The 23615-nt window shown below is 43.6% G+C and overlaps 2 protein-coding genes across 2 annotated transcripts; one reads left to right on the top strand and one right to left on the bottom strand.

Annotated features, from left to right (window-relative positions):
* Positions 1 to 5665, top strand: LOC117936807 (forkhead box K2). Its single transcript, XM_034860186.1, has 9 exons — positions 1 to 636; positions 2161 to 2355; positions 2478 to 2619; positions 2929 to 3075; positions 3510 to 3703; positions 3798 to 4000; positions 4219 to 4476; positions 4564 to 4746; positions 5135 to 5665. The coding sequence occupies exons 1-9, from the start codon at positions 341 to 343 to the stop codon at positions 5347 to 5349; spliced, it is 1833 nt and encodes a 610-aa protein (XP_034716077.1). The 5' UTR covers positions 1 to 340; the 3' UTR covers positions 5350 to 5665.
* A 3760-nt stretch (positions 5666 to 9425) lies between these two features.
* On the bottom strand, positions 9426 to 23599 carry wdr45b (WD repeat domain 45B). Its single transcript, XM_034860187.1, has 10 exons — positions 23160 to 23599; positions 21860 to 21934; positions 18911 to 19012; positions 18215 to 18302; positions 16912 to 17006; positions 16209 to 16399; positions 15750 to 15835; positions 14394 to 14495; positions 14200 to 14321; positions 9426 to 10807 (listed from the first exon to the last, which is right to left on the bottom strand). Exons 1-10 carry the CDS (start codon positions 23224 to 23226, stop codon positions 10701 to 10703), a joined length of 1035 nt encoding a protein of 344 aa, XP_034716078.1. The 5' UTR covers positions 23227 to 23599; the 3' UTR covers positions 9426 to 10700.
* Between the last annotated feature and the right edge of the window lie 16 nt (positions 23600 to 23615).

Here is a 23615-nt window from a genome sequence, read left to right as displayed (position 1 = left end):
TGCTACGAATATTTTTATTATTGTTGTCATTGGTAAACATCACACATCTGCATACCCACTTCGGCTTCCCATTGGTTCAACGGATTGTCTGTCGCAGTACTTCCGTCCGTTTGGCCGGTTGTGATTGGCCGACGCTCCTCTCTTTTTCCTCTTCTTCGCGGCGGTGGGTCGGAGCCGCTGTGTCCCCGGTCTGGCACGTTCCTAGCCAAATTCTCCACGGTGTAAAATTGGATTCCCCCTTTTTTACAAAACCAAAACTACACCCCCTTCAATTCCCTGCAACCGCATATACGTTACCGCGCAGAACACCCCTCCGAACCTCCGGCAGATACTCCTGAAGATGGCGGTGGTAAGCGGGATGTTGGGCTCGGCTGTAGCCCGGCTCGAGGGCCGAGAATTCGAGTATCTGATGAAGAAAAGGTCGGTGACCATCGGCCGGAACTCCTCGCAGGGTTCGGTGGACGTCAGCATGGGCCACTCCAGCTTCATCTCCCGGCGGCACCTGGAGATATTCACCGCGGGGGAAGATGGCCCCGGCACGGGGGAATTCTATCTCCGATGCCTTGGGAAGAACGGGGTGTTTGTCGATGGAGTGTTCCAGAGGAGAGGGGCGCCCCCCCTCCAGCTTCCACGAATGTAAGATTGATGTGGCCGGTCTGTTTGCGGATTGCGGGTTCATGTGTTCTTCTTCTTGTTGTTGTCCCGCAGTGATGTTGCACGTGTTGTGTCAGGTAACACCGGCACGCGATAACGTCACCAAACCTCCATGCCAAATGTGTCAGTTTCCCGTTGAGCGTCGGTAAACACAGCACACCCTTTTAGACTTGATCGTTTGGGGAGACCTGCTTAATTCGCTATACATATAGTCCACTAAGCAGTCTTGATCCAGCTAAGAATATATTGTACTCAATCCTAACAGGAGTTATCTCAGGGCCCTTTCCAGATAGAGCAGGTCTAGACCCCACCATCATGACCAGGCACACAAATCCTCCAAAAAGCACCAGCACACTGTTGTCTAGGAGCTAGTTGTATTTGTTGTGGATCTCCTTGGTGATCCATGCATGTCGAACTGCAGAGTGGCCCCTAACTCTCCATAACGGTCTGTAATACATGGTCCCTGTAATACATGGTCCCTGTAATACATGGTCCCAGTCCCCTGGTTTACTCATAGAATGTAACAGAGTCTGGTCTGATAGAGAGCTACTGCTGCTGACCTACCTAACATGCTAGCCACACATGCTAATCTGTAAAACGTGTGCTTGCCCCGGTACTGGTCGTGCCATGCTGCACCCCCCATAAGAGACCGGTTTACTGGGATGCTGGGGTAAGTGCTGCAGTTATTTGGATCAGGCTCCATGTCAACTTGGCTTCACGTACCCTGTCGGTGTGTTTACACTGCTCAGCTTGTTCTCTTCTTTCACTTGTAACCCCCCCCAACTCATGTCAAATAGTTGTTGTGGTAACTCACATTTGGCATTTAATCGTCATACATATTTAGTTAGGATATGCTAAATGTTGTCACCAGGCCAAAGTAGTAATTCATTGTAAGGTGTAGGATCAACTGGTCCAAATATACCCTGTCAAAACCACATGAGACGAGTTAGACATGATGGGTTGCATAATGGTCTTGGTGGAGGTCCATATTTAAACTGTGGGGCTGAATCCCAGTGCTCCTGTCTCGGCCTCGGTTAGACCTCCTCGTTGCCAGGCAGGAGGCTTGTTTGTCCATCTGTACAGTAATAAGCATTATGTTTCCCACTTAGTTTATTGGTATCGGTTGCCCCCCATCTGGCCTAAGCCACTGGGAATTATTTTAAAAAAATATATTTTAAGACATTTTTTAAACTCGAGGTACAGCGGGGCCGCTTGGTTGGAAAGTTAGATGTAGTCAAACTGTGTTTTCAAATCTCCAGTCAGCTTTTAGTTAATGTGACGGGTCCTGGTCCTGGGGTCTTCCAGCATGTCACGATTCTGTTATCACACAGACTACTGGGCTCTACATTAATGCTGCCCTCAGTCGGGTACTGGCCCCCGCCGGGCCCTCGTAGCCACCTGCTAAACAACTATTCTGGGGAAACCCTGCACAGTCATTTGAATGCAACTGTGTTGACGTCTGACTCACACCTCTGTGTCTTGTCTGTGCTTGTCTCTGGTTCCCAGGTGTTGTTTGCGGTTCCCCAGCACAAGTATTAAGATCACGTTCACAGCCCTGTCCAGTGACAAGAAGGAGCCAAGGAACGTGCCGGAATCACCGGTCAAGCCCGTCCAACCCCAAATTTCCCCCCTGACCATCAACATTCCTGACAACATTGCCCACCTCATGAGCCCACTGCCTTCCCCTACCGGCACCATCAGGTGAGGGAGGCTTCTCCAGCTTTAGTTAAGGGTCCAGTAATAACCCCAGCAAGTGGTTGTCTGGGCATTGTTCCAGACATGTATGCACAATTACAGATGTTTGTTTTTTTTCAATTTCTCAGTGCGGCAAACTCTTGTCCGTCGAGTCCGCGGGGGGCGGGGCTCTCCAGCTACAGGACAGGCCGCGTTCTGGCCTCTGACCTCATAGGAGACAACTCCCAATCAGAAAACGACAAAGAGGCCTCAGGTGAAGACAGTCCAAAGGTGAGAGTGGGACAGTCAAAAGCCTGGAACTGGGCAACGGAAATGTGAATGAACACTGTTGGTGCGTCTGCTTCAGTTTAAAATGTAGGACATTTCACAACAAAAGACATCCGGTGTCTGGGAACATCCAGGTTACTCAGTGAAGTCTAAAAATGTCCCAATGCTCCCCACAACAGTAGACTTGGAGTACAGAACCTGGTTTAGAGTGTGTGAGAAAACAAGACCGGAGCTTACCTTGTTTTTCATTAACAAAACCCATTTTAATCCCAATGGCTCATCCATTAAACTTTACATTCTTCTTTTCCTCAGGATGACTCCAAACCTCCGTATTCATACGCACAACTAATAGTCCAAGCTATCACCATGGCCCCGGATAAACAGCTCACGCTGAATGGAATATACACCCACATCACCAAGAACTACCCCTACTACAGAACAGCCGACAAGGGCTGGCAGGTCAGAGTCTTCACTACGTGCTGCCGTTCTTCCACATGCAGGACCTGGATAGCAGTAATGGATCAGGGCTGCGTGATCAGCTGGCATCTGTCGGTGTAAATGCAAACCAGCTCAAACATGGGGATTGGCTGCTTTCTATTATACTATTATTTTTAATAGAACTGTAAATTGAATACCTGGCGGCTGAATTTGAAGACCTTCCCAGTCCGGCCCCTCCTTCGTCCAAACCACACACACATATAGTCTAATATTCTAAGACTCTCTCAAGCAATTGTTTGTTTATTGTGCGTTTCTAATGTGATGGGGGGCCATATTGTTCTCTTGACTGCCAAAGACAAATTTCTCTTGAAAGAGACAATAAAGGTCTCCTAATCACTATACATGTATAACACAAATCATGTGACACTGCCCCCATTCTCTCTCTCTGTGTTTAGAACTCAATCCGCCACAACCTGTCCCTGAACCGGTACTTCATCAAAGTGGCGCGGTCTCAGGAGGAGCCGGGCAAAGGCTCCTTCTGGAGGATCGACCCCTCCTCGGAGGGGAAGCTGGTAGAACAAGCGTTCAGGAAGCGGCGGCCCCGGGGAGTGCCCTGCTTCAGGACCCCCGTGGGGCCGCTCTCCTCCAGGTAGAGAACTCTCTCATCCAGACACGAGTGTGTTGCTTCAGCCTGTGGGGCAGCAGCATGTCAATAATCAACCTTCTCTGTACTCCTGTCCCAGGAGCGCTCCGGCGTCTCCCAGCCACACAGGGGCGCTGTCTGCCCACTCCAGTGGGGTCCAGACCCCAGACAGCCTGTCCAGAGAGGGCTCCCCTGTCCCCATGGAGCCAGAGCCAACCCCACTGCCAGCCCCCACCCAAACCACTACAGCCCAGCCCAAACTCGCTGTCATCCAAGAGGCCCGCTTTGTACAGAACTCCCCTGGTAAAGCACACCATTCCCCAAGATTCTGTCCTCAGGACAAAAGGGACATTTTTGTATTGTCTTTGTGTTTTATCTCGGAGGTAAAAATGGACTGTTCTTATTCTGTGTCCCCTCATGTTTTGTGATGATGGCGTGCAGTATTTATGTGCCTCTGTCACACCTAGAGTAAGGAGTTTGTCAGTAACCTGTAACCCCCCCCCCCCCCTTTCTCCTGATAGGCTCCCCCCTCAACAACCAGCCGGTATTGATTGCCGTGCAGCGCCAGATGCCTCAGACAACCATGAAGCCTGTGACCTACGCCATGGCGTCGCCCGCCATGGTAACATCGTCCGTTAGCTCCGCCCCTGTCATGCAGACGGTACACGTTGTCCACCAGATCCCAACCATCACCATGGCAACTGTCGGTGGACAGCCCGCTGTGACAGTGGGCCGGGAACCTCAAGAGAACGGAGGTGGCGAGCACCAAGAGATCAAGCGTGAGACCTGTTGTCATTCCCCCCCCACCCCCCACTTTGTAGTCAGGACGCCTTGTGTTGAGACTGTGTGTTTCTCCCCGTGTGCAGTCCCATCCATCACGGCCTCGTCGCTAGGCGGAGTCAGCCGCATCATCCAGACGTCTGCGGCCCCCCCGCTGACCACGGTGACCATCCTGCAACAAGCCCCGCTCGGCCAGCACCAGCTCCCCATCAAGGCCATCACACAGAACGGGACCCACCTCGTCCCCGTCAGTGCTGCTGCTAGCACAGGTGACTAACACACACACACACACACACACACACACACACACACACACACACACACACAAAAGGGTAACACGACTTATCGACTCAATATCAATATATATATCAATATGTAAGAAAATGTCCTGAAAAGAATGCAATATACACTTGGACAGCGTGAGGAGGACGGAGACAGAAGCGAGTATGTGTGGAGTGAAATATCATAACAGGCCAAGGCTACCCACCTCAAAAATCTCTTATCATTTCCTTTTCATAAAGGAAGACATGAGCACCATAGATGGATGCAGAAAAGACACGCGTTGCTCAACCGTTCCCCAGAAACAGAAAAGGAAGTGTTTGATGAAGCCTTTCCCGTGACTCCCTCCTCTGGTAACCACTGTTTTCTTTCTACCAGCTGTTGCGAACCCTCTGCACCTCCTGGCGGCCCACGCCTCCGCCCCAGCCCCCCCCAAGAGGCAGAACGGAGCGCTGCAGGAGCAACCTCAATCAAAGAGGGTGAAGATGGAGGGGGGGGAGGGGAAAGCTACTGCAGCCACCACCAACAATAACAACGGCACCACGGACAGAGCCGGAGAAGCAGGGGTCATCGAACGCATCGGTGACAAGTAGCGCCCCCCCCCCGGTCTGACTCCGGACCCCTGCTCTCCTGTACACATTGAGCCTCACACGTCCCACACTGTCCCCCCTCTATCATCTACTCCAAGGTGCCAAAAACAGAAGAGTGACTGGGAAACACCTGCAGGGATTACAGAATGTTAAACCCCCCCCCTCCCGATCCTCTTCCATATATTTAAGACCACCAAACGCGAAGACAAAAACTAAAGACAAAAATTAAAATTAAAAAAAGGAATCAAGAGTTGCTGACAACTGTGAATCCCTGAAGCCCGAGACCCAGGCGCCACAGAAGAAGAAGCACAGGAAGAAGAAAGATATCCTGATTTCAAGAAAATCCAAAATGACTTTCTGGACAAGCGAGGAGTGCTGATGAAGATGGATCGGAGCCTCATCCTGGTAGCATTACAGACGAGCGCTTTACTGTGTGTCGAGGGACAAAAGCAACCGCGTGAGATCACCAGTAGTGTATTCCGCTAACGGGAAGTGTGTGTACGTGCGTGTGGACATTCCCATCTTCGGCAGCTAGCCTCCATGTCCACCTACCTAACCCGGCCGTGAGTAGATATGCAGTATTCCGTTGTACAAGTGTATCTTTGGCTCTGTTTGTGAGTGTTCTCCGTTTCCCAAGGCACAGATACCATCTAGTAATAATTAAGATAAGTAAAAGCTATAAGTGAGGTCCTTAAGAACATTGAGACATCCCAACATGATATTTTTGGAACCCTTTCCGTTGTTTTTGTATGTGGAGTGAAATGAATGTAGTCTCCTTTTTAAAGAAACACTATCTATGGAGTGGATGCTCTTCTGCTTCTTCATGCAAATGGAATTTTGTTATCACTATTCATCTACAGATTTGTTTTTTCATATTTTTCAAATATCCTATGAGATAAAAAAAAGTATATTCCCATGCGTATCTGACCATCTGCTTCATCGAGCTTGCATGTTACGGATCTAGAGACAATGCACATTATCTGAATATGGAACTGAATGAATCTCCGCTGTATGAGTGCTGCACTTAACCCTCTTAGTCGTTTTTTCTTCTTCTCTTTTTGTAATTTTGTTTGCTGTTTCTTCCCGTCACCATGGGCTGTGTTTACCTTTTTGTGTTGAAGTTGGCAACTCTTGGCGTAATTATTTGATTCTGTTCAGGCTACTAACCAGTCTCTTCAGATTGTATTCTATGTTCCACGAGGAAAAACAAGTGATAGGTGTTTGTTCTGCTTCAGTGGATAAATGCTTTTTTTTTTTTTTTTTATAAATTTATTTAAAACACTTTAACCTCTTAGTTTGTATTTCTTTGAGTAAAAGCCTTCTCTGCAGAGCAAATTCAAACTCTCAATCGGCCTGAACGATTATTTTGTTCAAATAAGGAAAGACGAAGGCAACAAAAAGGGGACAGAACAAAAGACTCAGATTGGACAGATAGTCTAGCTAGCTGTCTGGATTTACCCTGCAGAGATCTGAGGACCAGGTAACCATAGTCCTCAGATTGGACAGATAGTCTAGCTAGCTGTCTGGATTTACCCTGCAGAGATCTCAGGACCAGGTAACCATAGTCCATAGAACGAGACGGAAGTTAGAAGGCCAACCCAGAGACAGAGGACGGGACGGAGGTTAGAACGCCCACAGAGAGAGGACAGGGATGGACATCAGGCCTAAATAAGGGACATTTCCGGCGACACCGGTCCACGTTGTGGATATAGACTAGGGTATACAGTACAGGGACTGAGGAGAGACTCCAGAGAAAGTGACTACTGCACCCAGGGTAGGCGGTGACACCATTCAACCATACAGAATCCTTGAAGGAGCACAGGATCCACAACCAAAGTTACGATGGCTCCAAGCCTCCCCGCTGCAGTTGCCCCTGACACCCCTTGTAGTCCATGATAGTCGAACCCAATCGGGACACCGGCAATGCAAAGGTCAGGATGTATCGTGTGAGCTAAAAGGTATTCAATTAAAAACTTCCTTTTATATCAATGTCATACAATAGTTCTAAAATCATCAATGCATTTTTGTAGGGGGTGGCCCTAGATGGCACCCTCCACATTTTGTAAAAACTGAATGAGCCCTACATGCTCCTATCTGTAGCACCCCCTAATGGCTGATCTTACACAGATTTGGTCTCGAGCCTCAGAGAGGCATGGCAAACAATAATCTCAAGTTTCACGTTCTTTTCATATCTTTACATTACTTAGTTTTTAACTTTTTATTCTGGACCCTTTTCTCTCTTATGTTTTTGTGTGTAAGCGACTAATGGAACAACACTCAGACACCGGCCCGGCATTACGAGAGTGCTGCTGTCAGAGAGCTACGATAGATAATTAATAGGGAAATTGTGCATCTTATTTTTATGTTCAAAAAAGTGCTTGATTTGCTGCTGACAGGCTCAGATTGTATTATGTGTCTGAAATTATGGAAAGGATTTCTAAGGAGGTCGACCTTAATGTAAAAGTAAGAATTTTTATTTTTATTTTCATAAAAACAGCCGCAAAATTGTTTGCTAAACCTACCAGACTCCATGTTAATAATCAGTAATTTTAGCATTGTAAAATACAATTCAAAGATACTAAAATTATGAAAAGCTGTTTTGGTTGGTCTTTCCACTTTTCAAACCATCCAAATTATATTTCACTTTGGTTGAAATAAAACCAATGTTTACTGATTTACATGTAAAAATAAGCTGACTCTATACACACTAAAAGCATTGCTTTTTTTAAAGGAGTCTGGTGGGTTTAGCACTAGCGAACTCAGAGCTGTTTCTAGTGAAACAAAGGTTTTAAAGGTCCATCTCTGTAGGGGTCCTTTCTATAATGTTGTCAGACACTTAGAATAATAATCGGAGTCTGTCACCAGCAACAACACAACTTTTAATAGACCAAATTGACGATGCACATTTGCCCCATAGGGTTCCATAGTAGCCCGGTCTGTGGCTGCTGGTTACAGCGTTACAAATCTAATTATTCAGTTTTGGTAGAGGCACGTGTTCCCCACAGTATAATAATAGGCATGTTAACAGCTTAACTGTAAAAGCAGATGTTAAATTTTATTCACAAATTTAAATGCAGGTTTTACAATCATTCTGAGTGTGTCAGACACAAGTTGGCGTTTGAGTTTGTGCAGCGTCCCGGCGGGTCAGGGACCGCAACGTGCTGTACATGTTCAACAGAGTGACACCTGCCGTCGCACAATCTGAGGCAGAAAGCCACACAAATTAAAATGTGTTTTTGAAATGAAAGACAAATGCTGTCAATCAGCAGGACAAATTAAAAGAAAAAAATATTTCATTAAACATGTAAGTGCTCATATTATGCTCATCTTCAGGTTTATATCTGTATTTAGCGGGTCCATTTCATTAGCGTTACCTGGTTTAATGTTTGTTGTACTGCACATTGCTGCAGCTCCTCCTTTCCCCCTGTGTGTTGAGCTCTGTTTTAGCCACAGAGTGAGACATCTCACTTCTGTTCCATCTTTGTTGGGAGTCGCTCATGCTCAGTGCCTAGGTAAGGACTACTAGCCAGTCAGAAGCAGAGTATGAGGGCCCTGACAGTACCTAGGTAAGGACTACTAGCCAGTCAGAAGCAGAGTATGAGGGTCCTGACGGTACCTAGGTAAGGACTACTAGCCAGTCAGATTTAGTCCCTTTATAAACCTATAACGTGCACACAAACCGCTATAGAACACAATAAAGGAAAGAGGAAAAAGCCAAAAAGCGTAATATGAGCACTTGAACACAGTTCCACGTTTAACATTTTCCATTGTACTGAACACATGTTCTGGTTTTGGCCACGGGCTTTGACGAAGCACTTCAGAGTCCCTGATTAGAATTAGCAGAATCCAGGGTTCCCCCCAGTGTACAACAAGCCTGGTGGCCCACCGGGCCTAAGTTTCCCCAACTGGAAATCTTTTTTTTTTAAATGTATTTTATGATGTTTATGTGGGTTATGGTTCCAGTGGGGTGGTTCATTTGGAAACTTAGACATTCATACAGTATTTTTAAATTCTCCAGTCAGCTTTTAGCACCGGCCTAATGTGTAGGGCTCTGCGGGATCTGTCATATAGCTTTTTTTAATAATCAATTTTGCAATTCTGTCCATGGTTCTGATCACAGAAACTACTGGGCTCTGCATTAATGCTGCCATCAGTCTGGGACTGGCCCCAGCCGGGCCCTTGTCACTGATAAAGACACTTGCCACCAGGAGAAACAACTTTTGAGGGGGAAACCCTGGAATAACTGGAAGCCCAGTGTGTCGCAGATCACAGCGACACACTGACAACACAGACACGTGTTGTCAGGAAAAGGTGTACAGCTGGGACTGGAGAGCCACACGGGCCAACCAAAACCAATCAGACGTCAGGAGACTTTGGATTTAATAATGGATTAACATTGAAAACATGAAGTGCAGTTGTAAATATTCACATTTTTACAGTTGATCTGGGCTGCTGAATCTCATCCAATCCATTAGCTTTTTGTGATTTAAGGTGGGAGAAAGCAAAGGCGTAACTATTTCCCAAAACATGGTATTTTTTTTAAGCTTGCGTGGTCAGTCAGAGACGACCCTCAACTTCTGCAAGCTCCTAACAAAAAAACATATTGCACAATGTATGAAAAGAAAAGGAACGAGGGAAACAAAAATACATGTGACATTTTTTCTGCTACTATTCTGTACAGCTGTGTGTAGTTAGATCGGTCTGGCGCGGTGTGATTATACAGAGAATATAAGAAACGGTTCCACGTCATCTCGTTGGGATTCTGCTCTGCGGACACCTAATATGGTACATTAGTATATACACAAACACACATGTACATATGACAACCACTATATGTGCACACACACAGATTCTCGCCAGTCTCGAGGCACTCCCTATAGTTAGGTAAGGTGGTGTTAGTTGACAAAATCTCAATGGTTTTCAATCCGTCCAACTATCACAATCATCTGGGATTAAAAATAACCGTCCTTTTGTAAATTCCTCGGAAGACATCTTAAAAAGCGGCATGTTGTCCATTCAGAAAAATAACTTCCTCTCTTTTTGCTAGTGTTTGGTTTGGGAGACACTCTGTCCAGAGAGTCCTCAGGAGTCTGTGACAGACAATCGTCTGCATCCCTGTTGCTTCCATCGGTTCCTCTTGGCTGTAAGGGGGTCCCCCCTCCTCCAAAGTCTATGTTTCTCTTTATTCATCCTTCCTTCTTCTGATGCTCTCTTAAAGAGTCTGTCAAGATAAGGAGAAGTGCAGCCTGGGAGATCTCCCCCAAAAGAAAACAAGTAAAGAAACAACAAACCAGGCTGTGTCATAGCAAGTCTCCAGAGAGGAGTGGGAGAGAGAGGGGGGCCAGTGTCAAAGGTCATATTTTCTCGTCGGTCATCTCCAGGAACTGGGCGTACACATCTCTGGCACACTCCCCTTTCTGGTTGAACAGGAACTTGTAGTAGCTGCCGTCAGCGCAAATGGCTGCAAAGAAACCAGAGGGGGAACTCAGACAGTGCTGGAGTTTTATTAGAAAGCAGTGGAGCGTGCTGCAGAGGTCGGGAACAGTCAAATAAGTTAAATGGTTTTTTCAACCTGGCCTCCTTTTCCTGTGGAACTGGTCCAGTATTGAGCATTACCACTGTAACCAGCAGCCACAGACCCTATGGGGCAAATGTGCATCGTCAATTTGGTCTATTAAAAGTTGTGTTGTTGCTGGTGACAGACTCCGATTATTATTCTAAGTGTCTGACAACATTATAGAAAGGACCCCTACAGAGATAGACCTTTAAAACCTCTATAAGACCTTTCTTTTTAACTATAAACTGCTCTGAAGCATTAAACCCACCAGACTCCATTTAAAAAAGTCATACTGATAGCGTCTATAGAGCCAACATATTTTTACATGTAAACAAGTAAACTGTGTTTATTTTAACCTAAACTAGAGTTGTGATTGTTGGAAAAGTGGAAAGACGACCCCAAAACTGAATTGCCATAGATCACTTTGTTTCTGTTGACTTTGAAATGAAGTGTATTTTACCCTGCTAAAATGACTGTTTATTTACATGGAGTCTGGTAGTTTACTCTAACAGAAAGGTCAACCTCACTAGAAATCCTTTCTAGAATGACACTTAGGATATTAATATGTTACCTTTTGTGAAAATAAATACAAGCTGGACAACTATCCTAGTGACTTCCATTGTAGCTTGTTTCTCTGCTGCAGACTGCAGAGATCTCTCTTAAAACTGGACCAATGTCAAAGATTGTTGTTCCCATCAATCACTTAGACACAAAAACACAGGAAAATAGGGCGCAGGTTGAAAACAACGGTAGCTACCATTTAAGGCATTACTGTAACTATCACTGTCAGAATCCACATCTCTTCTTTTTGCCCCCACTGTATCAAAAACCCTGTTAGACCATCAGCAGTCAGACTACAGGTCTGGAAGGGATTGAGTACTGATACAGCTTTACTTTGCCAAATACAAAACACCTTCAGTTTTCCCTTACCAAAATTCAGTTCAGTCAGGCACCTTGTGTGAAATGAGTTCTAGAAGTCTGCAGGGTTAGGAAGGGGAGAGGTCATCTTCCTCACTGCTAGGAAGCTACCGGTCTTTATTTTGATGCATAAATAAGATTGACACAGCTGTACAGGTTGTCTAAAGTCAACTTATAGATCATATTTCCACATATTTCTTTATCAGTGCCATAAACGTCTACCAGCGCTTTTGTGACAAACATTATGATGGAAACGCCACTCGCTACTTATTGGTTAAAGGTCCCATGACATGGTGCTCTTGGGATGCTTATGCTTATTTATGAGGTCATAAGGGGCAAGTTTACAGATTGGCCCATCTGGACTTTCATTTCCTCTAAGTGAGAGCAGGATGCCCAGGGCCCGGTTTATACCTATTACCATTTCCACTGGGTGACCATAGGCAGCCTGGGGGACTCATATTCATGTTAAGAAACATCCGAAAGTGACATTGTCACGCCATGGGACCTTTAAAGCAAAACAAAAATGGAAAACAATTACAAAATCCATATATCAATTTGACCTTTTCTTAGTTAAACTCACTAGAGCAGGGATCTCCAACAGCGGGTCCAGGACCCCAAGAGGGTCCTTAGAGTCAATGCATGAGGGCCACCAAATTATTATTAACTTTAGTTAACACTCAAGTTATTTCCAAAGTCTTAACATGAATTCAACATATTATTAGCACATATAAATCCCCACTGCTTACTGGCCTAGAGGTGAGGTGGTCACTAAGATCCACAGATCCAGTTCATCCTGAGGACTCACTGTGCCACATGTATGTGTACCATTAAGACAGGATTTATAAAATCATACCAAAAATGAGTAGGGTATTTTAATATCTTAGGATTTTATGAAAAAACAGTATGTATAAAGGTGAGAGGCAACCCTAACGTTATCGTAGGCCTAGTTTAATATGCAACTTAATTTTATACAATATATCTAGCAAGGGGCCTTCTGTTTCTCTTTCAGTTCAGGGGTCTTTGGGTTAAAAACGGTGGAAGACCCCGGCACTAGAAGGTCTGTTTACCAGTGGGATTGGGTTTCTTTCCCCGTCTTACTTCTCTTTAATGACGTCACCAGGATCTCACTTATCAGCATTTAAACTGACGACAACAATACTAATGGTACTGATAGATGATGGCCCAAACTGCCAAAAGAAGACTCAGGATGACCAAATATTTCAGAGCTTACCCCTCAAAATATTCTCCTCCTCGTCCGCTCTTCTTTTCTGAGCTCTTTTGGAGCCACGATGGTTGTTCCCTTCATTTAACCTCTGCTTACTATCTTGCCACCACATCTAATTATGGATGTTCATTAGCGTAACTATGTAAAAATATTACACTTAAACACTTATTTGAAATTACTTTTAACTGACCATATTTGAAGTATTATTATTGGAAATGTTGTAATATTTCTATAGTCCAGTGGCCGAGACGGTTCAACACAAACACATGAGTGACAACAGAAGCGAGTGTGTTGTTGCCAAGGTTTTGGTGTTTGAGAAGTGAGTGAAACATGGTCGCTGGCTAATCCGGATCACTGTCGCTACGTCACTGTCACAAGTAAGCAGTAGCTTCAATAGGCTGCCTGTTACAGGGTCGGGGGTTATACATACACACATGTTCCCGGTCATACACGGCTGGTCTGAAAGAAATAAACCCAGAATTTTAACCATGACCTTGCTTACTACTGGAAATAAAATGATAAGTAAAAACATAGAATTCAGAATGTGGACTCTTGTGTATTTGAAACCATGTAAAAGGGTTTGTTTATAGACTTTATATTGACATTTGTACAGTCTATGGTTTTGTTGCATGTCTTCAGTCTCACACACGCACGCGCACACACACACGCGCACACACACGCGCACACACACACACACACACAGTACATATGGAAATACAAAGATATTGCAACAGTAATCAGAATTAGCATACAAGAGCTTTTCTCCAGCTCCATTTGTCAACAACACACTCACTTCCGTTGTACTTATGTGTGTGTTGTGGCTTTTTTCTTTGTATTGAACTGTCTTGGCCACCGTACCATAGTATTGTTTTTATATTAATTTATTTCATTTTCTAAAAATATATCAGAGATTCCACCTAAGTTCCACCAGTGGTCCTCAACCATTACTCTACTGTTACAAAGACTCATGGTTTGAATTATTTGAAGAATTAAAAGTGTAAGAGTAGCCATTTGAAGCCCTGAGGTTGCCCGCCCCGAGTGGCTCTGGTCAGTTAAACATGATTTATGCTTCTGCGTTCTGCAATCTACGCCGTGGCTACGTTTGTAGGTACATACATACACCCCCCCGCCACACACACATACTTGGACTCACCTATGACAGCGTTGGGCTCTGTTCCAAAGGCACACACACAGGGAGAGCCTGAGGGGACCTGGAACTTGGAGAAGCTCCACTTGGAGCTGAAGTATTTAGGAAGAAAGCTGGCGGAGGCCAAGCTGCAGAGAGAAGGACAGGTTCATTTAGTTTTTGTATTTATCCTAAGCCAGCTAACGTGCTAGTAAACTGACCTCGACTGTTTGTTCCTTTTGGGGTCCTCTGCGGCGAAGATGTGCACTGTGCCATGGTCGCTGGACACGCAGATGAGGGACGCATCCTGGTTGAAATTAATGCTGAAAAGACAATTGAGATCAAGACAGAGACAAGATACAATGTTTTTAAACACAATAAAACATGCAAGAATGATGTCCCCCTCCCAATACCACGTTCAATCCTGGAGCTCTGTAGAGACTAAATACAACCAGCAACTGCTGTTCAGATGTTATCTTCTTGAGCACCATAGAGTGTCACGTTACAGCGCTGTACTCAGAATAAAATACTGCTATTTTAAGTATATAACAAGTGGTCTACTGGTGAAGTAGCACTGATCACTTTGTCCCCACTGGGGATAAAAATAATTCAGCAGAGGCAGGGATATGTAGACCAGGAAGGGGGAGAGCCCACACATCCCCCGAAGCATATTGCACCCTGCGTATAATGTTCACCAACACTCTCATAGTAACTCTGATGAAGGTGGTGTAACATACACCTTCCACAGTACTGGAGTGGAGCCTGCGGTGATGGTCCATGTCTAATAGGGGTGTGCGAATCAGAAAATGTCATGATTTGATTCTGTTTTTAGGCTCAGGATTTGATTCAAAAACAATTCACTGTATGTATGTATGTATGTATGTATGTATGTATGTATGTATCCACAGCGTGTACCCCCTAATGACAACTTTAAATAATAATGATCTATCTATCAATCATGATAGATATCATGCCATCTATTGAATACGAATACATTTTTTTGCACAGCCCTAATCTCTGACGTAGCAGCTCCCAGTGCAGCTCCAACCTGTCGACATACCGTATGTGCTTGTGGGAGGAGCGCTGCTGTGTCAGGGCTGCCCAGAGGCTTTGTAGAGCATGTTAACCAGTACTGTCTGGGAGAACTGTCGGCACACAGCCCGCGTTACGTAAAGTAGAAGAAGCTAATTGTTTTTTTCGTTTTGGGCATCAGCATCTTTTAAATCTTTGCCTTGCTAGGTGTTTTCATCTGATGACAAGGACAAAAGGGCAGAACTGGTGTAACTTGCGCTGTGCAGCAAAACAAAAAAAATCGATTCACATTCAAAAATCAATTCAAGCTCTACCAATTCAAAATCGGTTCATAGAATTCCAAAAGAAATTGATTCATATCTTTTCTTTTTTTGTAATGGCGTGCATCCTATCACATGCAAAAAAAGTGACTACATGTACATACTCTGAACCATTTTTGTATTTAAGAATCTTTTTTGAATCAAATGGATATCGAATCGTGACCTTTTCTGAGTCGTGCCCCCCTAGTTGTAACGCTGGGAGTAGTTTTATTGTTCGGTGCTCACCAGTAAATGTTGGCAGTCTGAGAGCCTCGTCTCAGCTCCTGTATCAGCTGACCTGCAGATGTGTCGAAAATTCTAATTAGAGTCCCCTGTGGAAACACAGCATGGGATTAGTCACTAGGAAACTCTAAAATTCTATTCACTTCAGCATTGGGCTGATATTTTTGACCCAAAACTTTGTTAACAATATTGTAAGGTTGACTATTGTAATTCTTTCTTTTACAAAATATTTACACACTAACATTTGTGATAAAGAATCATCAGAAATGTGGATAGAATAACTAAGTTAGCTATAGCTAGAACAGTCTAGTCAGAAACTGACATCCCTGTACTGTGATGTAGCCTTTAAAACCAGGAAACAACAACACTTATGTCATATTACAATATCCCAAATCTAAGACAATATCTAGTTTCATAGCACCATATTGATTTTTTCTGATATAATACTTCAGCACGGCTTACCTTCTCTGACGCAGTAGCTATTCTGGTGCCCTGCAGATTCAGAGCGATGCAGCACAGCGCCCCCTCGTGGGCGGGGATGTCCACTGGGGGCTTCTCGGTGTTGGCCAGGTCCACTATCTGCACGTGGCCTGAATGAGTGCCAGGGAACGCCAACAGGGAGTTGTTGCTGTTGGGACACAGCACACACAGACCTGGGGAGAACAAGGGCAGACGGAGGGAAACGTTGGTTAGAATGTGCACCACAACAATTTGGATCTCATGGTTCCAGTGCTTTGCTAAAAGATTCAGCGCATATACCGTATGAACACCGACTCATTAAATGGAAAACTTTGGGACTAGATTTGACTTCAACTTAAAATAATGGTCTGTGGTTCGAGGTGAGTTATGTGCACAGAGCAGAAGCAGCTCATTAAAATGCACCGATCTGGTACCACCTAATGTAGCAGAAGGAAATCTACTTTAAAGTAGTTTCTTTAAGTTCTTTTTCTGCTCTGACTGTCGAACTGGATAGTAAAAGAAAGTTCTGCTTCATCTGCTAACAACGATAGCAGTCCTATCACATCCACCTGGGGACAGTAGTCCACGGCTGTTAAAATATTATAAAATATAAGTAACACACTGGTATCGGATCAGTACTCGGTCGGGTAGAAAGAAATGGTATCAGAGCATCTTCAAAGTCTGGGAGTGTAAACGGTGGACTGACCTTTGGGGTTATAGCAGGTCTCAAACACATGCAGCTGATGGGGATTGTGGGTAAAGGTGAAGACTTTGATCATTGAGTCCAGGACCACCACAATCCTGAGAACAACGGAGAACCCACACAGAGGTTAACATTCAACATTCAAACTCTGCTCACACAAGCCAACGCTAACCGGACCCGTCCAGTGATAAAACCCAAAGGACGCCCCACTGACAATCAAAGAGATAGAAGATATTAGAAATCATCATCGCCATATCAACTCCAGCAACAAACGCAAAAGGCTGAAAGACAAAAACATTCTTTGTGTTGTTTGAAAGAAAACGGCATTTAAAAATGGAACTATCATTCCTTTTTTAGTCAATGTTTAATTTGTTCAATTATTGTTCCAAACATTTACCAATAAAAAAAAAAGATTTATGGAGAAGCATAAATGGGTCTGAATCTAAACAAAAGGTTTTCTGCCTTATATGGTCTGCTCATAAATATTTAGATGAGCTGCGTGCTGATTGGTTGAGGGGAGCACATAAACACACAGTGGAGATGAGACACTGCAATGTTATACATTCTTCATCTGACATTTCATTATTAAATTTACTTCCCTTACTTTTTTATGCGAGAAATCAAGGTAAAAGTCAAATATGGGCCGTTTTACACAAACTGATGGCTAATTGCAAATTTGGTAAGATGCTGTTGGACTTCAGGAGCTCCATGGGCCGACGAGACAGCTGCAGCCGGCGGCGCTCCACACCAAGCACAAAGTCTGGAAAACTGCACGTCTTTCACCGCTACATGGTTGTTTCTCAGATAAAAAAAAAGTCTCAGAAGTGATATGGTGATGAAATAGCAGAAGAACAATGTATAACATTTCTGAGATCTGCACAGCTTATTCAGAAGACTGAGCTGACCTCAGGTCGGTGGTGTAGCCTTTGGAAATACCGGGGCGTGACAGAGACAGAGACCAGAGCCAAATAAGGCCGAGGTCTGCTTTAGGTGTCGATGGGATTTTGAGGTTGTATGTAGTGTGCTATTTTCCCGCCAAACTGTCGTTAATCAACTTTGACGAGGTAATCGGTTCTGTCACCCCTTTAAGACCTTTGTGGATTAAAGGTAAGACCTATATCACGACGAAAGCACTTAAAATTGAATAAAAGCGACTGCGAGAAATAACCTGTAAATACAGCAAATCATATTTGGACAAGCAACAGAACATCGGCACCACGGAATTTAAAAACCTTTCAGTGAGCATTTGAGGGCGTGCTACAGGGAAGCCCTGCCCTGGACAGATAATAAAATAAAAGCCCTTTACCTGTCACGCCGAAGCTTCACTGCTTTGACTTCTGTTGAGAACTCGATCTCAATAACAGTCTTCTTCTTCAGGTCATCCCAGATCATCACTAGAGTACAAACACAACAAAAAATAGGGAATACTCAACACAGCCGCGTAAACAAAAAGGAGCATACTTCTATCAGTATCACACATACATCGTACATTTTTGCAGTACTTGCTGGCGGTGTACAGTATTCAAGACATGGGCCGGTTCCTGGTTTCAAGGTGAGTTAAGACACACTTTCATAACCACTAAAACATACCGGGGGAGGAGCTGTTTTTATGAGCCGTCATGGACAGGGAGGGCAGTTTAGACATCCCTCTCCCTGCCAGGGTGCAGTGTGTTTCAAAATAAATACTATTTGTTCAATGGGGGAATAAAGTTGTTTTTCCCCCTAAACATTTCATAAGTATACATATTAAAGATGTAATTGCAATACTGAAATACAGTGATATTTTTCCTAATGATATAATTCATGAACTAAAATGACCTGGATACGCAGCCGGACTGTAACAATATGCAAAATAAAACACTTATAAAACACACTCCGCTCCACAAACCTGTGACCCGGAGTGAGCAGCAGAATCGCCCCCTTTAGTCACCAATAAGCAATACTGCTGTTGTTGGGAAGAGAACAACAATCCTCATTGCTCACTTCAGTAGAGAAAACATACCTTTGTTGGTCGGGTACTTTGGCTTCTTTCCTCCTCCCACTAGTGCTAAATAGTTGCACCTGAACAGCATCTCCACATGGCCGACCCCGCCCTCCAGGAACTCTGAAAGCCAACGCCATCGTTAGTGAACATCCATAATGAGTATAGGGGTTACACTGAGAAGAGAAATGCACCTCTAAGTGTAAACCATGCGTCAGGTAAGATTATGTACACTCCTAACCACTGCTGCACATGTCTGGACCTAACTCCCAGAGAACTGCAGGTCTGCTGCACCTCTCACTTCTTTTAAATCAAGGCTGGAGACTGCTGCCTTTCATCTTTCTTCCACGCCACTGGAACTGTTTTCTTGTATGTCATGTGGTATGCCCTCTGGCCACCATAGAGGAGGTGGGGGAGAGGAGGATATGAGCCAGGCTGGCATCAGTCATGGGCAACACCTCCCCCCACCCCCCCACCGCAGGTCCTTTATTCCAGCAGCATTCCGACTCTTTAATGCATCATCCTAATGGAGCTCTGCTAGCTGTTTCTGCTATATGAGCCATCACTGGACAATATTCAGCACTATGCATATATATTTATTTATTACTCTGTTACCTCCAACTGTGCAATATGTCTTTTCTATTCATCTGCACCTTACTCTTCTGTATATCTGTGTTTATATACTGTCTGTTTATAGAAGGGGGTTTATTGTTAAAGATGTTTGTATTATTACAATTAGAACTAATTAGATTTTTTCTATTTTTTTACGCGTAATTTTCTCTTATATTATGAATATTTGTGTTATTGTGATGTGTGTATTCTTTTGAGCTGCTGTAGCACAGGAATTTCCCCAGTGTGGGATTAATAAAGTATTTCTTATCTTATGTTATCTTACCATTCTGTTTTAATATGTTATGCTTTTTGTAACTGTTTTAAGTGCTCCTTAAAGTTTTATGTTTTTATGTTTAATGTAAAGCACTGGGTTGCCTTGCTGCTCAAATGTGCTGTACAGATAACACTGACTTGCCTTGCTAATTGATCTTGAATGGCTTAGGCCTCCACAACAAAACCACAATGTCAAAAACGTGTGCGCCCCCCTATATATATATATATATATATAATATATATATATAATATATATAATATCCCAATATTTTGACCAAATACCTCAATATGGATACGGCAACGATATTGTAGTGTTGATTATTGGTGCTTTCACAAAACATTTACACAATGAGATTTTTGATGAATGTTCATCAGTAATGTGGATATTATGAGTAAGTGGGTAAAGGCAAAATATAGAACAGCTAGAACAGTCTGGTAAGTTCAGAAAAGGACATCACTTTACTGTAATGCCGCTTTTAAAACCAGGAAAGACAACACTTATGTCATATTACAATATCCAAAATCTAAGATGATATCTAGTTCAGGAAAAAAACAAAAGACAAAAGACCACACTTGGTCCTGTGAGCGAGTCCTCATCCGAGGAGTTAGACCAGTCCCTCTGGAGCCGGTCATGTGCTGAGTCACACTCCCAGCCCTGTTTGGGGGACACTTCCTCTTATGTCCCTAAGAAGTTTCAATTCTGTCGCAATACTTTGTTCCTGTGTGCAGCAGAATTGCTTGGTTTGAGTCATATTTCTGCAGTCACAAGCCAAAAAGCACCTTTTTTTCTACAGGATATTTGTATTCAAACAACAAACTGTATTTTCTACATTACTACCACTGTAAAAGTAGTATTTATATTATACATAAGCACAAGTAAAATGTGAATCATCAACAAAAAAAGTACAGTTTGCCAACATTTAAAATTCCAGCTCCAGTCATTATTTACCAAATGGCCAAATCAAAGTCTAAAGATGAAACATAAGAATGCTGCATTATTAAGGCTTATAGACCTTTCTCGAGGAAATAAAAGAGACCAGAGTAAATATCCAGGAGACCAAAGAACAGCCCAAACCATTCTTGATGACATCAGGTGGACAAATGAAGTTGACGTCCTGATCTCTTAACAACAGACCTTAATCATGCTGTAACCCTAACTCCTTCATGAAAACGTGGCAGATTGGTTTTTGCAAGCGACGATGAAGGCTTGGAAAAAGGAGCGAATCCCCAGTGAACTGCTCAGGATGTCAGATAGAGAGCTGACGTGTCATCAAAACACACAACAGCTTTTCCTCCGACATTAGTGCCACGTCCGGCGAACCGGTCGCAATGTGCTGGTCCGTTTATCAACCGACAAATTTTCAGCAACTGTTCTGATACCCGGTTCATTGTTAAAGTCATGTTTAAAGCCTACCTTAGTTTTATATCGCTATTCTAACCTTAACCACTCGAGGTCATTGCCTAACCCCAACCAATCGGGATGCTTTGTTTTGTGTGTTTAGTTTGAAAAATGGTGTTCTATTTCTGACCAATAGTCAAGCCTGTTAGATGGCTACACAGGTGCTGGCAGAAGCCAGGTAACACCAAGGTACCATGGATTTCTGTTCTGTGCATGCTCTGACTTCTTACAGGATTGACTATAAGTAAAAAGTGGTCATTAAAAGGCCACTTCTGGAACTGGAGTTATAGCCAGGTTACTTCTATTGATTTACCTAATTCAATATTGCTCCATGGACATGGACTGTTCTTATGTCGAGCTTTTCCAGTCTCAAAGACTACTCAAAGCTCTTCTACCTAGTACAGAAACCATTCACCATTCACACACTGTGGCCGAAGCTGCAGTACAATGTTCCCCTGCTCCTCAGATACACACTCACACACATTTACACTCCGATGGCGCAGGATCAGGGGAAACTCAGGGTTCAGTGTCAAGGACACATGGGACTGCAGGGCCAGGGATTGAACCTCCAGCCCTCCGACTGGCAGGGCGACCACTCACACGTGCTATGTAATAACATTGAATAAAGACATTACAAAAACCTGGTCACAGTTCTAACTACAAACGTTGTCTACAGAGCATGTTACCTTGTTTCTCCTTTTCCTTAAGAGGATCTGTGTTGTACACACGGAATCCGTTCTCCATTCCACAGGCAAAGCATCCTGGAGAGACACAGCGAAGAAACCGCAATCACAAATCCAACTGAATCTATCTTCAACAGTTGTTCAAAGGAGGAGCTTTTCACATTGCAACATTTTTCAAATGAAAGAGCTGACACAGAGAGCATGGGACCAAGGATTAACCTCTGTTGGTGTTGCACTGACCGCTATAAGAACTCATTCCTACCAAAGGCAATACAACTTTATTAAACAAGTCCTCACTGAGTGTTGGATAAGAATCACGTCACAATGCTGCACTATGTGCAGGTTGCATAGACAGAGATTTTACTTATATAGGTATTAATACTATTTGGGTGATTGTACATTTTTATTTACCAATTATATGAGTGTACATTATCTCCTTTTATCTTAAAAAAAATTGTTCTTCTATTCTATCCTATTAATTATTTCTTGTAAATTCTGTGTGCTGTGAGTCTGATATGTTGCTGCAGTAGCACTGAAATATCCTAATTCTGGATCAATAAAGTCTGTCAAATCTAATGTAAAACTAATGTAAATGATGATGATGATGATATGGTTCTCTAAGTGCTCATTTGAGGCCTTTGGTCAGTTTACCTATGATATATTTAATAACCATAGCAAGTTGGCACCAGTCGACTCATATTTAGTTAGAGCGACCAATTAAGAAGAACACTTTAACTTCCCTGCATGTACACGTGTGTAAACATTTTAACAGTGCTGACTTTTACTATGCAACGTTACAGATTAACAGAAGCAGATCTATACTTTCCTGTCAGCCTAATTAAAGCCTGGGCAGCAGCAGCAGACATAACATAAGCCCAATAACGCGGTAATAACGGAAGCTGTTACCTAGCCAGCTAGCGCTAGCGCTCACCAATGATTGGCTAATGTCGTTAACTTGAAAGTTAAGATGACTTAAACAATTAATTGCATGTACACTGTTCTTATCTCAGTGCTTGACCACATGTGTATGCCCCACTATCATTATCTAGTCGGGTTAGCTAGCATAACGGTATGTATTTGCTGAAAACTAGAGGCTAACGTTACGTTAGCAGGCAAACTGAGCCGAAGAAGCTAGTTGGCCAGCTTAAGCTAACATTAAGTTGCCGTTTTGGGTGTGACTACTACCACACAGCATAGACATAGATTATGACAAGCATAAACAATGTAAAGCTGTTAGATAACGCTATGCTTAATATATTATCTGGTTTAGCAACGTTAGCTTAGCATCCACGACGCTTCTTACCATTATCCTGGTTAAATCCAGCATAAATGAGCGCGTTCCCGTGAGGATTGGACGGTAGTAGATTCATTCTTTTAACAAGACAACCGAAAGACAAATAATCACGTAACAAGTGAACAATCCTCCAGCTGGTGCCTGAAGAGCTACTAAAGAGCTAGGTTAGCTAACTGTTAACTGCTACCATTCCTCCGGAGTCGGCTCCTGACAGAGAGAAAACAACAGAAGAGGAGGAGGAGGAGTAGGCGGCTGGTTCCTGTCTGGAGAGGGAACGCGCTGTCAGCTGGATATTTGTATAATATATATATATATATATATATATATATACGTATCGTAATGTACTTGAGAGAGAGGAAGGTTTCCAGGAAGGAACTACGACTTTGCCGTTTTCGATGAGTAGCTAAATCACCTGTGAATCATAGTTTGTCGTCTGCCGGTCATTAAACTATTATACTGTAGGTA

Source organism: Etheostoma cragini, chromosome 21 (assembly GCF_013103735.1).
Source record: "Etheostoma cragini isolate CJK2018 chromosome 21, CSU_Ecrag_1.0, whole genome shotgun sequence".
Taxonomy (NCBI): Eukaryota; Metazoa; Chordata; class Actinopteri; order Perciformes; family Percidae; genus Etheostoma; species Etheostoma cragini.
This window is presented reverse-complemented; position numbering and strand designations above follow the sequence as displayed.

Bases quoted from the DNA above. Each gene is read 5' to 3' on its own strand.
- LOC117936807 (XM_034860186.1), top strand. From the start codon at position 341: ATGGCGGTGGTAAGCGGGATGTTGGGCTCGGCTGTAGCCCGGCTCGAG. The intron at 3,704-3,797 runs GTAGAGAACTCT...CTCCTGTCCCAG, and splicing joins GTGGGGCCGCTCTCCTCCAG to GAGCGCTCCGGCGTCTCCCA. The intron at 4,477-4,563 runs GTGAGACCTGTT...CCCCGTGTGCAG, and splicing joins CGAGCACCAAGAGATCAAGC to TCCCATCCATCACGGCCTCG.
- wdr45b (XM_034860187.1), bottom strand. From the start codon at position 23,226: ATGAATCTACTACCGTCCAATCCTCACGGGAACGCGCTCATTTATGCT. The intron at 18,303-18,910 runs GTATGTTTTCTC...TTTGTACTCTAG, and splicing joins AAAGTACCCGACCAACAAAG to TGATGATCTGGGATGACCTG. The intron at 16,400-16,911 runs GTCAGTCCACCG...TGTTCTCCCCAG, and splicing joins GACCTGCTATAACCCCAAAG to GTCTGTGTGTGCTGTGTCCC.